The 17,623-nt window shown below is 41.8% G+C and overlaps 1 protein-coding gene and 1 non-coding gene across 12 annotated transcripts in view; both read right to left on the bottom strand.

The window, feature by feature from the left end:
• Window positions 1–4,861, bottom strand: part of CFAP418 (cilia and flagella associated protein 418) — a 28,274-nt gene extending 23,413 nt beyond the window's left edge. For 2 of the 11 annotated variants that reach the window (XM_071067981.1, XM_071067982.1), the window contains exon 1: window positions 4,506–4,849. In XM_071067981.1, the coding sequence (XP_070924082.1) occupies window positions 4,506–4,846 (341 nt within the window). In that variant the 5' untranslated portion in view covers window positions 4,847–4,849. Of the gene's footprint in view, window positions 1–4,505 lie in introns of all 11 variants that reach the window. The other 9 variants (XR_003016712.2, XR_003016711.2, XR_011606863.1 and 6 more) reach the window with 9 other exon arrangements.
• A 267-nt stretch (window positions 4,862–5,128) lies between these two features.
• On the bottom strand, window positions 5,129–5,210 carry TRNAS-AGA (transfer RNA serine (anticodon AGA)). Its single transcript has one exon. It is a non-coding gene; the product is annotated as a tRNA-Ser (tRNA).
• Between the last annotated feature and the right edge of the window lie 12,413 nt (window positions 5,211–17,623).

Below are 17,623 nucleotides of genomic sequence, written 5' to 3'. Positions count from 1 at the left end.
GCAGAACCTGATATTATAAACAAAGATAATTTTAAGAGTCTTCCTGACTTTTCCCCAAAGGTTGCATTGTAAGTCAACCATATCTCTTTATGAGAGGAGCCAAAGGTCATGTAATCAAATGACCACCCTCCCTCCACCCCCCAAAAAAGGTGCTATTTGTTAGAATAGCTCAACTACTCAACTACCTCTACCTTCTGCAGGCAAAGTCATCACTGGATTATTAATACAAACCACTACTGCACAGAACTTCTATTTAATAGCTGATGCTAAATAGCTAATAGCTAAATAGTATTTACTGAATACTTACTATAACCCAGGCATTGTCCTTAGTCTTTACATGAGTGTATCTTTATTTAACCCCATTTTATAGATGAAGAAAAGGCACTGAGAGATTCAGATATCTGTTCAAGGTCATATAAATAGTGGGAGAAAAGGCTTGGAATTGAATCTAGGGCAGTCCCTGCACTTCATACTATACAACATTAACTTTCTTTAGCGTTTATATGAAGTAGATGCTGTACACCAACTTTATAACCTCATTAAATTATTTGTTTTAGAAGACAAGTTTTTTAGTCAAACTCTCTAATTTCAGAAATGTATTTATTCTGACAATTTTTAACATAGGTCTTCTTCGTTACATCTTGGAGTAAAAAAATTTAACCTGAAATAAGAAAAGCAAGAGACTGCTGCCTACTACCTCATGGTTGATTCTATCTGTCTCCAGGCTTAGCCTCTTCAGTTGTACTGTAACTTTTACCCTTAATGTCTTTCACCATATACTGGTTTCTTCCTTTGACTTAGAAGTATGCTCAAGGCTTTCTTCTTCAAAGAGACACTTCGAAAAACCCCTCTCTTAAAGCTGCCACCCTTTCTTACTCACTACTGAAGAATAGTCTATATCCATGATTTCTACTTCCTTACAAGTAGACTAGATTTAGAATCAGCTGAGTGTTAATCCTAGACAGGGGTTTCTCAACCTTGGAACGACAGACATTTTGGGTCAGGTAATTCTCTGGGGTGTGTATGTGGGGGCAGGAGACTGTTGTATATTGCAGGACGTTTTACAGCATCTACCCACTAGATGCTATTAAATAATAGCACACCATTCCCCAGGTGTGACAATAAAAAAAAGTCTCCAGACATTGCCAAATGCCCCTTGGGTGGCAAAATCATCACCAGTCTAGAGCTACTGACCTAGTTTAAATTATTTAATCTCTCTGAAACTCAAATATTTTATCTATAAAAATGATACATAGATGACTAAAATTTCTTTCAGGTATAATATTCTACTTCTGGCCTCTAATCCCTCAACTACAGTGAAACTCTTCTCTCAAAGGTTTCCACTGCCCAAATCACTACAATATAATGGTGGTTCTCAGTTCCAATCCTCTTTAATCTTTCAGAAGCATCTGACAGTGTTGGGTACCAATTCCTTATATTTCTTTTTTGATAAGAGGTTGCTAAGATGGCCTCTTAAAATTCTCTCCTTTGGCTTTCAGGACATACTCACTGGGGTATCCTCCCTCATGCAATTTCACAATTTCAAGAATCAGATGCATCCAAACTCCACCAACCTAATCAGTACTGTTACAGATCCAAATTACCAGCTTACATAAGATTCTGGTCTGTTCTTAGATCACGCAATTTCACAATGCCTACACTTGCCTATGCTTTGCTATAGTAATAACAATAAAGTCAACATTTCATTGAGAACTCATAATTTTAAAGGACTGTATAAGACATTTTTTGGTCTTCTGATGTGATAATAATCTCAATCAAATGTTAATAAACTTTTACTGGTTCCCTCTCTGACTCTGTTTCTGACATTCTAATCTTTTAAAGATATAGTTTCTGCTGAAAATAAAAGGTATATTCAAAATAAAATATAAACACTTAAACCTATAATTAAATGTGAGAGGTATATATACAAAGCTTAAATCTAGATGTACTATGTCCTTGTGATTTAGCAATATGACTGTAGGCAAGTAACTAAGCATTGATTTGGTCAGTGAAATGGGGTAACAGTATTCACCTCATGGGGTTGTGAAGATTGAATGAAATAACATATATAAAGCACTCAGCATACAGAAAGAGCTCAATAAATGTTGGCTGTTATAGCTATCATCTAGAAAGCTATATTATCTTTAAATATTCCCATCTGTATCATCCCGAACCACTTTATTCCTATTGCAGTTCTTCTCAACCCACATCAGTCTTTTCTTTTTTTACTAATCACATATTTCTTTTTATCATTTTGAACACTTCAACAAATTGCATGTTTTGACCCCTTACATTAGCAGTTGTTTCTGGTATCCAGATGTAGCATGGTCATTTATAGTATTATTTGCAAAGCTATCATTTTAGGAGGTAATATCAGTATTTTAACTCTTACGAGAGATACAGGTTACACTGCTATACAATTAGCAGGTAATCTCCTGTTAATAAATTCAAACATAAATTGCTTCCTAGCTTTTAAGTATCAATTTTGGCTCAAGGAAAAATTTTAATATATAACATTATAAACCAGGTTGGGACTATATTTGGTATAAGGTTTAGGCCCTTTGTTGCTGTTTTTTGTACAATTTACAACTACATTGCCAGATGAAAAGTTTTAATATAAATGACAACAGTACTGGTTCACTACGGCTTTTATGTTATTTAGTACTAAAAAATCTAATGTATTAAGGTGGGCTGAGGTACTAGAAACATTGTGGATGAATTTTAGTAGAGCAAGCATGACACAACCCATGGTTGGAGAAGATCCACATAAATAGTCCCTTCCATTTTGAGCAGCTTGCTTCAATACATCCTGCCCCACCGGATGCTAGTTCTCCTAAGATGAATAGCTCTGAAAAGCTCCTTGATAGATTGGCTCTATCCCCTAGCAGGACAAATGAAAAGTACTAAAGCAACAACTGTTGTGGGATATGGATGGTAGATGTACTAATAGGCACATAAAGAATTCCAATATACAAGATAATAAAAGTTAATGAGAGTGATATTTACAACATCCAGCCAAATGAGTGTTAGCCCATTCATAGTAATTATAGTTGTCTCTAATTTTTGTTTTAAAATGTTGCTCAGAACTCGACTAACTTTTAGAAATTTTGTTTATGTGCTCCTTTAGAATTTTTTCGATGCTTTTATCTTCGCAGAGTGAATTTTTATAAATAAAATTCACTGGAGATAAGCCAGGTGAACTGGATAGTAACAGAGCTGGATAATACTTTGGGAAATCACACATACACACACCAAAAAAACAAAACCAAATCAAAGATGCAGCCAAAAAATTAACGGAGATGACGTTCTTAGATTGATCCAAGGTTGCCTCCATGTAATTTCACAAGCGTTTCCAAAATATTCTAGGCAAGAGGCAATTTCCAAAAGATTCTAGCACGAGTTGCTGAAGGACAATACTCTGATGCAAACATTGTTTTTTTCAGGGATTGTGGGGTAAATGGGGAAGTGAAGGAAGTCCTGTTAATAATTATATGGAGGAAAAACGACTGGTAAATTTGGAAGGTAGTTTTTTTTAGATCAAAAACCAAAATACTTAAGAAATGTCCCTAAATTTCCATATGTATGCCTGGGACCCTTAACTAGGGGGCCATGGAGAGAAGGAAGGTAGACGATTTAATGTTCACATTAACCCTTTTGTCATGAATCTAATCTCATCTTAACTCCCTGAGTTAAAAACAAACAAAATGAGGTGCGATGGCTCACAACTGTAATCCTAGCATTTAGGGGAGGCAGAGGCGGGAGTACAGCTTGAGCTCAGGAGTTCAAGACCAGCCTGGCCAACACAGCGAGACTCTGTCTCTACGAAAAATACAAATTAGCCGGGCGTGGTAGCTCGTGCCTGCAATCCCAGCTAGGGTAGGCCGAGGTGGGAGGATCGTTTGAACCGGGGAGTTGGAGGCTGCAGTGAGCTACGATCGTGCCACTGCACTCCAGCCTGGGCAACAGGACAGAGCGAGACTCCATCTCAAAAAACAAAACAAAACTGAGCTAAAGACAGAATTAGGATTGGCCTGGGGAGCGGGGTCTGAGTCTATGGGATGAGGTTGTCTAACAGGCCTCTCACAGGGAGATGAGAACCGCTTGGCCACACAGAGGCAAAATCTGGCCGAGGTCAGCACAGCCTTCTCGGCGTTAAGAACGGGGCGCCTGAGGGGCATCCCGGTCCCCGACTAGAACCTCCTAGGCTCTGGCAGGCAGAAATAGGGTGAAGAAGACAGGCACCGCGGGCTCTGCGGGAGGGCGGGACCAGCTCTCTGCGGCCGGCCGAGGGGCGGAGTCTGCGCTGAGTGAAGAAATGCCAGAATCCGCATAGAGGGTCGAGGGGTGCGCTGCCGCTGAGGATGGGGCGCTGAGGGGCTGAACTGTGATGTAAGGAGGGGCTGGAGTTCGCGGACACGTTTCTTTTGGGTTGGGCGGCGGAGGGGCAGCTTTAGGGCCTGGAGCAGGGCTTTACCAGAACAGTCTACCCCTCCCGCCCCGTTAACCTGAGATTCTCTTTCGCCTCGGCTTGGTTCCGGTCGCTACTGTGTGTGCCGCCGTCGCAGCCTTTGGGCTGGTCGACCACGCCCCGTCTTAGAAGGTCAGGTGTGCAAAACTTGGACTCGACTTCATCCAAGAGCTCGTCCAGGTCCTCCGCCATCTTGAATCGCCTGGCGTTTTCCCCTCGAATCGCCAGGCTCCGGTGGTTTCCAGGGGTAACGCGGGGACCCAGCTGGCTCACGTTCCAGTAGGCGTCCCTGCGCATGCGCACCGCTTCCCGTGGCAACCCGGCGCCCACGAGGGCTGGCGGCAGAGAATGCGGTGGGTTCGTGAGGGGCTGGCGCATGCGGGGACGGAGTTCGGAGCTGTCTCTGCCCTGTGTCTGTGTGACTCGCGATGCTTTGCGTTTCTTCCTTTCAGCTCGTCTGGCGTGGTTTGTCCCGTCTCCCCCTCCCGGGCCCACGTTGTAACCACAACCACACTTTCTCGCCCTTTCATTCTCTCTTGTCCCGTTTGGGTCCCTGTTGTGTTTCAACCGTTAGAAAATTCCTGAAATCTGTGGAAGTTCGAGCAGAACGCTCTAAAACACAAAAAGTGTTTGATGGCAAGAAAAAAAAGCTGCTATTTCCGTAGTCGGCAGGATTCGAACCTGCGCGGGGAGACCCCAATGGATTTCTAGTCCATCGCCTTAACCACTCGGCCACGACTACTGGTGGTATAAGTTTTTGTGGTGAGAATGCATGTAGAGTCTGCACAAGCGTCTGCTGCACTAACAGGCACGTTTTGATTTGGAGGAAACCATTACTGAGCTGTTAGGAGCATATTTGAATGTTATGGCGCTTATCATTTTACTGTTTGTAAAACTCTTAGAAGGTATCCGGTCCAACTCTTTGTTGGAAAAAAGGGAAATTCTAATTAAATCTGAGAGAGGGAGAGATGTGTGCTCAAAACTATTGTACACCCACCTGCTTGCGCAATGTTGGAGCCATTTCCAGGAGAGAACCAGGAACCGGGTGGGGGCCAACCAGTCTCCCGGCTTCCTTGCTGGAACTGTCAGTTCCACTCCTTTGCCTTTCTCTTTGACAAACGGCTCCCAGGACTTTCTTTTCACCCATTATACATTAAGAAGCTATTTACCCAGCGATTTAAATTCACTCCGCAGGGTCAGACAGTCCCACCGTGCCATAAAGGTACTACTTTGAAAAGTGTAAAGCGTGATACAAGAGTAAGGTGTTGTTAATGGCATTCTTAATACCGTCCACAGTTTAACCTGTGTTTTGGGTATTTCTAAAGTGGGATAGCAAAGAGTTTGGCATCCTTGGGAACTCTGGAGATAGTTTGATCTAGATGATTTGTTCAAAGTATCTTTTAACGTCCCTGAAGAGCAACATGTACTGGTGTGCTGGAGCGAATGGGACCTGCTCACTCCTACCCACCGATACATTTTCAAGGATTTTGGGAGCTAGTTGTTAAATGCAACTATTATTAAATATTAAATTATGCAAACTTGCAATTACATTATATTAAAAGCAAATGCGATACTCAAAATTCACATTCTAGTGATTCCACTACATTTTACTATTATTTATAAATATAATTGAGATTATTTACATCTGAAAGACTTTCTCTCTTTAACTTTCCATTCAGTGATGTCACTTGGGAAGCTTGAAATGAGCCATGGTGGGTGTTATTTACATGAGGGAAATTGCACATGTGCCAAAGCAGGGCTTTTTATCCCTAGGAGATGGTTGTCATTTAGTAGCACACTGCATGTTACCATCAGACCAACTTTGAATATTCCCAGCAAGGCAACACTCCCCTTTTCTGCACGGCTGCTCTAGTTATTGTCTCTGAATCTTTGTTTTAGCTATTAGAATCCTGGCATATACCTCCCCCCCCCACATATATGCATATAAACATATATATATATATATTTACACACACAGGAAATCAGCATTTTTATGCAAAATGCTTAACAACATTGAGCACTGACCACTCAGATCAGACACTGCCAGGATGCTTAAGTAGTATCCTAGAGGCCCCCAGACATAGTGTTGGTTACCCTTGTAGTCAGAGAAGAGAACTCCAGAGGGTGGGGAGACAATGTTGGGGCAAGGAGGGGACTTGGACACTAGTTATTTGTCTAGAATCCTGACTTATTCTATGATTTCCCACTCATTAATTTTCTAAAGTTTTTTTCCAAGTTGCCTTGCTGGGCTATTTTACCTAGAATCGGCCTCCAGCAGAAAGACAAGGAAAAGCTGCTTGAAAAAGCGGTTCTTGCAATATGGTTCCAGGGGAAGTCATGCATAGTTGCCATCCAGTTTAACAGGCTTACATTAATGATTTGCTTTTGCTCTTGAGAAGATGAAATCTTAGGGGATCTGTAGCAATGTTGAAAGTATCTATTAGCGTATAGAAGATTTGCAATGAGAGATGGTGAAAAAATAAAAGAGAAAATGTTTCTGGATTTATGTTTTGTTTTTGTGACTATTAGACAAAAATCAGTGTGTTCCCTCCTTCCCTCACTTCTACTCCCATTTTTCTGGTCTTTTGATTGGATGATTTATTCCGTTTACATTTTACAATTTCATTTTATTGATTTTATTTACTTTCAGTAGCTTTTGGGGTACAAGCAGTTTTTGGTTACATGGATGAATTGTATAGCGATGAAGTCTGAAATTTTAGTGCACCTGTCACCCGAGTAGTGTACATTGTACCCAATAGGTAGTGTTCTGTTTTTTTTTTTTTTTTTTTTTTCGAGATGGAGTTTGCTCTTGTTGCCCAGGCTGGAGTGTGCAATGGTGCGATTTCTGCTCACCACAGCCTCTGCTTCCTGGGTTCAAGTGATACTCCTGCCTCAGCCTGCCAAGTAGCTAGGATTACAGGCATGTGCCACCATGCCGGGCTAATTTTGTATTTTTAGTAGAGACGGCGTTTCTCCATGTTGTTCAGGCTGGTCTCGAACTCCTGACCTCAGGTGATCTGCCCACCTCGGCCTCCCAAAGTGCTGGGATTACAGGCGTGAGCCATCATGCCCAGCCTCCAATAGGTAGTGTTCTTATCCTTTACCCCCGACCCGTCCTCCTCTCTTCTGAGTCTCCAGTGTCCATTATGCCACTCTATATGCCTTTGCGTACCCACAAATTAACTCCTACTTACAAGTGAGAACATATGATAATTTGGTTTTCCAGTCCTGCCCACTCCCATTTTAATAAAATGGATGTATGGATCACCTAGAGTTTGGTATTTTGAGAATTTCATTTATGGCTCATTCAACTCTGGTGGGTCTCCTGAGTTGAGTCATGTTCTCTTTCTGGTTTGTCCCTGAGAGTAAAACGTCGAGTTCAGAGTCTACAAGGAGAAATGCCACATGCCACATAAGAGTAATATATGTGTGTGGCTGTGTGATAAAGTATAAAATTACAGTGCACTAGTAAAATCTCCAGATGTGAGTAAGAAAGTTACACAGTTATAAAATTCAGTGGGCTCTAAACAATGGATGTGGATGTATAAGATGAAGGTAGTGTGGCTTTAGAAGATTCTACATTCATGAAAATTCTATTAGATCTTTTTTTTTAAAAAAACCTGCTATAAATTCGTTTGGTATAAATTTCTGTTTTCTGAACAATCTTCTTTCTTTCTCTGTAATTGTTAATGTGTGTAGACAATGTCGTGAATCCTTGTCCCCTGTCTTTCCTAGTCATGGAAAGCATGCTGAGTGTCAGGTATTTCATAAAGAATAGGCAAGTGCCTCCAGGTGATACAATTATTAACATGGTAAAGGGGACTGGGTGCAGTGGCTCATGCCTGTAATGCCAGCACTTTGGGAGGCCAAGGTGGGCGAATCACTTGAGCCCAGCGGATCACTTGAGCCCAGGAGTTTGAGACTAGCCCAGGTGACATGGCAAAACCCTGTCTCTAACAAAAAAATTACAAAAATTGGCCAGGCATGGCGGCGCTGCACCTGTGGTCCCAGGTACGTGGTAGACTGAGGTGGGAGGATGGCTTGAGCTCAGGAGGTGGAGGCTGCAGTGAGCTGAGATAGTGCCACTGAACTTTAGCCTGGGCAAGAGAATGAGACTCTGTCTTAAGAACAAAACAAAAAACATGGTAAAGGGGCATGCCATGTATTATTACATTCATTTAGTATTCAAGGAAGTATTTTAGGTAAAAGGTGTCCAAATTAGGAAATCAAAGCACTGTTGTCTTTCCCAAGTATCTGAAGAACTCTCTGAGCCTGGTTTCTTGCTAGTACCATTGTAAATAAGTTAGAAGTGGCGAGGCAGCTGGTTCTGCTGTCCCACACAGTCCCAGGCCAACTGCTTCAGTTACAAGGTGTCCTGTAATCTCCCTGGCTACTCACATAATGAATTGCAAGGCTTCTTCCAATTCCCAGGTACTTAGGTTTAATTTTCCCTTCCCTGCATCTCTCCCCTGCATACTACAGGTCTTTTAGACAAATACCCACTGCTGGGCGGTGACATTGGCATGAGGGAAGGCATCCTCCTGGGCCAGTTGCAAGCCTCCTAGCAGCTGATGTCATGGAAGAATGGAGTCGCACCGAAGCAGCTCCAGTTCTTTTAAGTGGTCCCTGAATTAGGCCTCGATGTCATGTAGGTAAATTCAGCCCAGAACATGCAGAATCTTTATTGGAATTTGTACATTCATCTCTCACAGCTGTGGAGAGTTTAGACTAATCACAACTCTCACTGGGATACTATTATCTTGGTAATTTGAAAAAGGATCAGGAGCCTGCAGGCTTGGAACATCTTGAGAAAACTCTGGCTCTGAAATACATCATCACATGTGGGGGACAGCACTTGCGGCATCATCGCAGAGAGCTGAAGAATGCTGAAATCAAGTATTTCTCTGGCGTGATTTCAAATGGCTTGAGAAACCTGAGAAGTTTTTTTTTTTTTTTAACTGCAAAACAGATTCTTTCCTCTTCCATCAACCCCATTGCTGTCAATATGTCCAGTGTTAGGTGCCAGAAATGAGCATAGCCTCTTAATGATAACAATGCCAAGGTTAACACAGCCGCCAGGGGCTCTCTCAAGAATCTGTTAGGGTGTATTTTGATCTACAGACACGTTCTGAAGGCGTGCACCTCCTTAGCTTTTCTAGTCTCAGTACATTTCTCTTCAGCAGCCTGGATAAAACCTGTCACTTTTTGCCAGAACTTCTCATGTTTTGGGGCCCCTCAGACACCATTTTTCATTGACCCCATGAGTCCATATGGTAGGGCGAGGTTCAAAGTTGGTATTTGGGAATCAGCTTCTGACAGCACAGAGGCCTGGTATACTGCGGTCATTTGTTCAAAAGGCCAGGATTTGCAGATGTGCTGTAAGAGTGTAATATAATTTTTGACTCCATCCAAATGGATATTTTATCACCATCCACATAGCAACCAACAAACAGATCAGTCTGAGGAGGCAAGTGCTAATGTATGTGGCTCAAACCAGTCGACCCTCTGAGGAGTCAGTAGTTCAGCCTCTTTTTGAGGCTTTAACATCACAATGTTCCTTTCAATTCTACAGTTATGTGAGTACAGCTCCTTCCCTCCCCCCTTTTTCATACTGTTTTTTGCTTTATAATTTTTAAGCTTTAGAAAGTTAAGCCTGATTCAAAAAAAATTGGAGAAAAAGGGGAGGGGAATAGGAATTTCAGTCAGGCATTAAAATGAAGGCAAAGTGAAACCAAATTGATGGAGGTGATGGGACATGTCCAACAGGCCTGGGCTTAGGTTTGGTGTCCATCAGTCTTCCATTTCCCCTGATTGTCCATATGGACTCTTGGGAAGCAACCCAAGATTTTATGCAGGCCAGTTTGCTCTATTTCCTCAGTTACGGATTCACAAGTCAACCAGTCTTTATGGCCTTACAAAAGGTACCTGTTGGTATCAACCTTGCCATGAACTGTCCACGGAATATTTGGGGACTGGAAAGGACTTTAGTGATAATGTATGAAACTCTTTCAGCTGAGGTTGCAGTGAGCCGAGATCACGCCACCGTACTCCACTCTAGCCTGGGCAACATAGTGTGTCTCAAAAAACAAAAAAACAAAAAGCAAAAAAAAACCACCTCTTTCATTTTATAGATAAAGCAATCAAAATCAAGGCCAGAGAGGTACAATAATTTAGAAATTCTTTGATTATTCAGAGATTTTCTTATAACCATTCATTGCATTTTTTTTTCTTTTTATTATACTTTAAGTTCTAAGGTACATGTATACAACATGCAGGTTTGTTACATATGTATACATGTGCCATGTTGGTGTGCTGCACCCATTAACTCCTCATTTACATTAGGTATGTCTCCTAATGCTATTCCTCCCGCCTCCCCCCACCCCACAACAGGTCCCAGTGTGTGACATTCCCCTTCCTGTGTCCAAGTGTTCTCATTGTTCAATTCCCACCTGTGAGTGAGAACATGCAGTGTTTGATTTTCTGTTTTGTGATAGTTTGCTGAGAATGATGGTTTCCAACTGCATCCATGTCCCTGCAAAGGACACGAACTCATCCTTTTTTATGGCTGCATAGTATTCCATGGTGTATATGTGCCACATTTTCTTAATCCAGTCTGTCATTGATGGACATTTGGGTTGGTTCCAAGTCTTTGCTATTGTGAATAGTGCCTCAATAAACATATGTGTGCATGTGTCTTTATAGCAGCATGATTTATAATCCTTTGGGTATATCCCCAGTAATGGGATGGCTGGGTCAAATTTCTAGTTCTAGATCCTTGAGGAATTGCCACACTGTCTTCCACAATGGTTGAACTAGTTTACAGTACCACCAACAGTGTAAAAGTGTTTCTATTTCTCCACATCCTCTCCAGCACCTGTTGTTCCCTGACTTTTTAATGATCACCATTCTAACTGGTGTGAGATGGTATCTCATTGTGGTTTTGATTTGCATTTCTCTGATGGCTAGTGATGATGAGCATTTTTTCATGTGTCGGCTGCATAAATGTCTTCTTTTGAGAAGTGTCTGTTCATATCCTTTACCCACTTTTTGATAGGGTTCTTTTTTTCTGGTAAATTTGTTTGAGTTCTTTGTAGGTTCTGGATATTAGCCCTTTGTCAGATGAGTAGATTGCAAAAATTTTCTCCCATTCTGTAGGTTGCCTGTTCACTCTGATGGTAGTTTCTTTTGCTGTGCAGCAGCTCTTTAGTTTAATTAGACCCCATTTGTCAATTTTGGCTTTTGTTGCCATTGCTTTTGGTGTTTTAGACATGAAGTCCTTGCCCATGCCTATGTCCTGAATGGTATTGCCTCGGTTTTCTTCTAGGGTTTTTATAGTTTTAGGTCTAACATTTAAGTCTCTAATCCATCTTGAATTAATTTTTGTATAAGGTGCAAGGAAGAGGTCCAGTTTCAGCTTTCTACTTATGCCTAGCCAGTTTTCCCAGCACCATTTATTAAATAGGGAATCCTTTCCCCATTTCTTGTTTTTCTCAGGTTTGTCAAAGATCAGATGGTTGTAGATGTGTGGTATTATTTCTGAGGGCTCTGTTCTGTTCCATTGGTCTATATCTCTGTTTTGGTACCAGTACCATGCTGTTTTGGTTACTGTAGCCTTGTAGTATAGTTTGAAGTCAGGTAGTGTGATGCCTCTGGCTTTGTTCTTTTGGCTTAGGACTGTCTTGGCAATGCGGGCTCTTTTTCGGTTACATATGAACTTTAAAGTAGTTTTTTCCAATTCTGTGAAGAAAGTCATTGGTAGTTTCATAAGGATGGCATTGAATCTGTAAATTACCTTGAGCAGTATGGCCATTTTCACGATATTGATTATTCCTATCCATGAGCATGGAATGTTCTTCCATTCGTTTGTGTCCTCTTTCATTTCATTCAGCAGTGGTTTGTAGTTCTCCTTGAAGAGGTCCTTCCGTCCCTTGTAAGTTGGATTCCTAGGTATTTTTTCTCTTTGTAGCAATTGTGAATGGGAGTTCACTCATGATTTGACTTTCTGTTTGTCTGTTATTGGTGTATAAGAATGTTAGTGACTTTTGCACATTGATTTTGTATCCTGAGACTTTGCTGAAGTTGCTTATCAGCTTAAGGAGATTTTGGGCTGAGACAATGGGGTTTTCTAAATATACAATCATGTCATCTGCAAACAAGGACCATTTGACTTCCTCTTTTCCTAATTGAATACCCTTTATGTCTTTCTCTTGCCTGATTGCCCTGGCCAGAACTTCCAACACTGTGTTGAATAGGAGTGGTGAGAGAGGGCATCCCTGTCTTGTGCCAGTTTTCAAGGGGAATGCTTCCAGTTTTTTGCCCATTCATTATGATATTGGCTGTGGGTTTGTCATAAATAACTCTTTATTATTTTGAGATATGTTCCATCAATACCGAATTTATTGAGAGTTTTTATCATGAAGGGCTGTTGAAGTTTGTCAAAGGCCTTTTCTGCATCTATTGAGATAATCATGTGGTTTTTGTCTTTGGTTCTATTTATATTCTGGATTATGTTTATTGATTTGCATATGTTGAACCAGCCTTGCATCCCAGGGATGAAGCCCACTTGATCATGGTGGATAAGCTTTTTAATGTGCTGCTGGATTCAGTTTGCCAGTATTTTATTGAGGATTTTTGCATCTATGTTCATCAGGGATATTGGCCTAAAATTCTCCTTTTTTTTTGTTGTGTCTCTGCCAGGCTTTGATATCAGGATGATGTTGGCCTCATAAAATGAGTTGGGGAGGATTCCCTCTTTTTCTATTGATTGGAATAGTTTCAGAAGGAATGGTACCAGCTCCTCCTTGTATCTCTGGTAGAATTCGACTGTGAATCCATCTGATCCTGGACTTTTTTTGGTTGGTAGGCTATTAATTATTACCTCAATTTCAGAGCCTGTTATTGGTCTATGCAGGGATTCAACTTCTTCCTGGTTTAGTCTTGGGATAGTGTATGTGTCCAGGAATTTATCCATTTCTTCTAGATTTTCTAGTTTTTTTGCATAGAGGTGTTTATAGTATTCTCTCATGGTAGTTTGTATTTCTGTGGGGTCGGTGGTGATATCCCCTTTGTTATTTTTTATTGCGTCTATTTGATTCTTCTCTCTTTTCTTCTTTATTAGTCTTGCTAGCGGTCTATCAATTTTGTTGATCTTTTCAAAAAACCCAGCTCCTGGATTCATTGATTTTTTGAAGGGTTTTTTGTGTCTCTGTTTCCTTCAGTTCTGCTCCGATCTTAGTTATTTCTTGCCTTCTGCTAGCTTTTGAATTTGTTTGCTCTTGCTTCTCTAGTTCTTTTAATTGTGATGTTAGGGTGTCAATTTTAGATCTTTCCTGCTTTCTCTTGTGGGCATTTAGTGCTATAAATTTCCCTCTACACACTGCTTTAAATGTGTCCCGGAGGTTCTGGTACGTTGTGTCTTTGTTCTCATTGGTTTCAAAGAACATCTTTATTTCTGCCTTCATTTCGTTATGTACCCAGTAGTCATTCAGGAGCCGGTTGTTCAGTTTCCATGTAGTTGAGTGGTTTTCAGTGAGTTTCTTAATCCTGAGTTCTAGTTTGATTGCACGGTGGTCTGAGAGAGAGTTTGTTATAATTTCTGTTCTTTTACATTTGCTGAGGAGTGCTTTACTTCCAGCTATGTGGTCAATTTTGGAATAAGTGCTATGTGGTGCTGAGAAGAATGTATATTCTGTTGATTTGGGGTGGAGAGTTCTGTAGATGTGTATTAGGTCCACTTGGTGCAGAGTTGAGTACAATTCCTGGATATCCTTGTTGACTTTCTGTCTCGTTGATCTGTCTAATGTTGACAGTGGGGTGTTAAAGTCTCCCATTATTCTTCTGTGGGAGTCTAAGTCTCTTTGTAAGTCTCTAAGGACTTGTTTTATGAATCTGGGTGCTCCTGTATTGGGTGCATATGTATTTAGGATAGTTAGCTCTTCTTGTTGAATTGATCCCTTTACCATTATGTAATGGCCTTCTTTATCTCTTTTGATCTTTGGTGGTTTAAAGTCTGTTTTATTAGAGACTAGGATGGCAACCCCTGCCTTTTTTCATTTTCCATTTGCTTGGTAGATCTTCCTCCATCCCTTTATTTTGAGCCTATGTGTGTCTCTGCACGTGAGATGGGGCTCCTGGATACAGCAAATTGGTGGGTCTTGACTCTTTTTCCAGTTTGCCAGTCTGTGCCTTTTAATTGGAGCATTTAGCCCATTTACTTTTAAGGTTAATACTGTTATGCGTGAACTTGATCCTGTTATTATGATGTTAACTGGTTATTTTGCTCATTAGTTGATGCAGTTTCTTCGTAGCATTGATGGTCTTTACATTTTGGCGTGTTTTTGCAGTGGCTGGTAGCGGTTATTCCTTTCCATGTTTAGTGCTTCCTTTAGGAGCTCTTGTAGGGCAAGCCTGGTGGTGACAGAATCTCTCAGCATTTGCTTGTCATTTGCTTGTAAAGGATTTTATTTCTCCTTCACTTATGAAACTTAGTTTGGCTGGATATGAAATTCTGGGTTGAAAATTCTTTTCTTTGAGAATGTTGAATATTGGCCCCCACTCTCTTCTGGCTTGTAGAGTTTTCTCCCAAGAGATCCGCTGTTAGTCCTGTGGGCTTCCGTTTGTGAGTAACCCGACCTTTCTCCCTGGCTGCCTTTCATTTTTTCCTTCATTTCAACTTTGGTGAATCTGACAATTATGTGTCTTGGAGTTGCTCTTCTTGAGGAGTATCTTTGTGGCATTCTCTGTATTTCCTGAATTTGAATGTTGGCCTGCCTTGCTACGTTGGGGAAATTCTCCTGGATGATATCCTGCAGAGTGTTTTCCAACTTGGTACCATTCTCCTCGTCACTTTCAGTACACCAATCAGACATAGATTTGGTCTTTTCACATAGTCCCATATTTCTTGGAGGCTTTGCTCATTTCTTTTTACTCTTTTTTCTCTAAACTTCTCTTCTCGCTTCATTTCATTCATTTGATCTTCAATCACTGATACCCTTTCTTCCAGTTGATCGAGTCGGTTACTGAAGCTTGTGCATTTGTCACGTAGTTCTTGTGTCATGGTTTTCATCTCTATCAGGTCGTAAGGACCTCTCTGCATTGGTTATTCTAGCTAGTCGTTCGTCAAATATTTTTCCAAGGTTTTTCGTTTCTTTGTGCTGGGTTCGTAATTCCTCCTTTAGCTCAGAGAAGTTTGATTGTCTGAAGTCTTCTTCTCTCAACTCATCAAAGTCATTCTCCGTCCAGCTTTGTTCTGTTGCTGGCAAGGAGCTGCGTTCCTTTGCAGGGGAGAGGCGCTCTGATTTTTGGAATTTCTAGCTTTTCCGTACTGCTTTTTCTCCATCTTTGTGGTTTTATCTACCTTTGGTCTCTGATGATGGTGATGTACAGATGGGGTTTTGGTGTGGATGTCCTTTCTGTTTGTTATTTTTCCTTCTAACAGTCAGGACCCTCAGCTGCAGGTCTGTTGGAGTTTGCTCGAGGTCCACTCCAGACTCTGTTTGCCTGGGTATCAGCAGTGGAGGCTGCGGAAGAGTGAATATTGCTGAACAGCAAGTGTTGCTGTCTGATCGTTCCTCTGGAAGTTTTGTCTCAGAGGTGTATCCGGCCATGTGAGGTGTGAGGTGTCAGTCTTCCCCAAGTTGGGGATGTCTCCCAGTTAGGCTACTCAGGGGTCAGGGACCCACTTGAGCAGACAGTCTGTCCGTTCTCAGATCTCAAACTCTGTGCTGGGAAAACCACTACTCTCTTCAAAGCTGTCAGACAGGGAGATTTACCTCTGCAGAGGTTTCTGCTGCCTTTTGTTTGGCTATGCCCTGTCCCCAGAGGTGGAGTCTACAGAGGCAGGCCGGCCTCCTTGAGCTGTGGTGGGCTCCACCCAGTTTGAGCTTCCTGGCCGCTTTGTTTACCTACCTAAGCCTCAGCAATGGCGGGCACCCCTCCCCAGCCTTGCTGGCACCCTGCAGTTAGATCTCAGACTGCTGTGCTAGCAATGATGGAGGCTCTGTGGGTGTGAGACCCCCCTGAGCCAGGCGTAGGATATAATCTCCTGGTGTGCCATTTGCTAAGACCCTTGGTAAAGCACAGTATTAGGGTGGGATTGACCTGATTTTCCACGTGTTGTGTGTCATGGTTTCCCTTGGCTAGGAAAGGGAATTCCCTTTCCCCTTGTGCTTCCTGGATGAGGCAATGCCTTGCCCTGCTTTGGCTCTTGCTCCTTGGGCTGCACCCACTGTCCTGCACCCACTGTCCAACTTGCCCCAGTGAGGTGAATCAGGTACTTCAGTTGGAAACGCAGAGATCACCCGTCTTCTGTGTCTCTCATGCTAGGAGCTGGAGGCTGGAGCTGTTCCTATTCGGCCATCTTGGCACGGATCTCGGCCATCTTGGTGCAGATCGCATTCTTTTATTTCAACATCACGATGGTCATTCTGGATAACACTCCTTCCTCTCTCCCTCCCTCCCCTCCCTCTCTCTCTCTCTTCCTTTCTCTCTTCCTTCCCTTCTGCTTTCTTTTTCTTTCCTGCCTTTCTTTCTCTTTCTTTTTTTGAGACATGGTCTCACTCCATTGTCCAGGCTGGGTAACAGTGGCGTGATCATGACTCACTGCAACTTCCACCTCCTGGGCTCAAGCCATCCTCCCACTTCAGCCCTCAGTAGTGTGGACTACAGGCACACACCACCATACTCGGCTAATGTTTTTATTTTTTATAGAGATGGGGTTTTGCCATGTTGCCCAGGTTATGTCTAGTGGCCATAAAATTGATGCTATGAATTTAATATCAGATTGCCATATTTTGGAATCTTTTCATTCCTGCCATTGACATATTAATACAAATATCTCTCATGCTCTGTTCTCAACTTCTTCAACTCTGATGGCTTGTGCCACTCTACTGTACTCACATCTCTGTAGATTAGTGACTGTGTTTAGACCTCATATTATGTATGAGGACACAAACTTCTGAAGGACAGAGACTATAACTGATGCACATTTATTTCTCCTATAGGGAGGGAGAAGTGTAGTTTTTGAGAACATCTAAATTGACAGCCTATTATGATACCATTTTTTTGTTGTTGTTGTTGTGGGGGAAGTAGGATATCCTTGTTGTATTCTAACAATGAGGCTGAGTCTCAGACATGAGTCTGAACCCTGTAGGGATA

Source organism: Macaca nemestrina, chromosome 8 (assembly GCF_043159975.1).
Source record: "Macaca nemestrina isolate mMacNem1 chromosome 8, mMacNem.hap1, whole genome shotgun sequence".
NCBI classification, from domain to species: Eukaryota; Metazoa; Chordata; class Mammalia; order Primates; family Cercopithecidae; genus Macaca; species Macaca nemestrina.
Note: the sequence above shows the minus strand (reverse complement) of the source record. Positions and strands in the feature narration are given on the sequence as shown.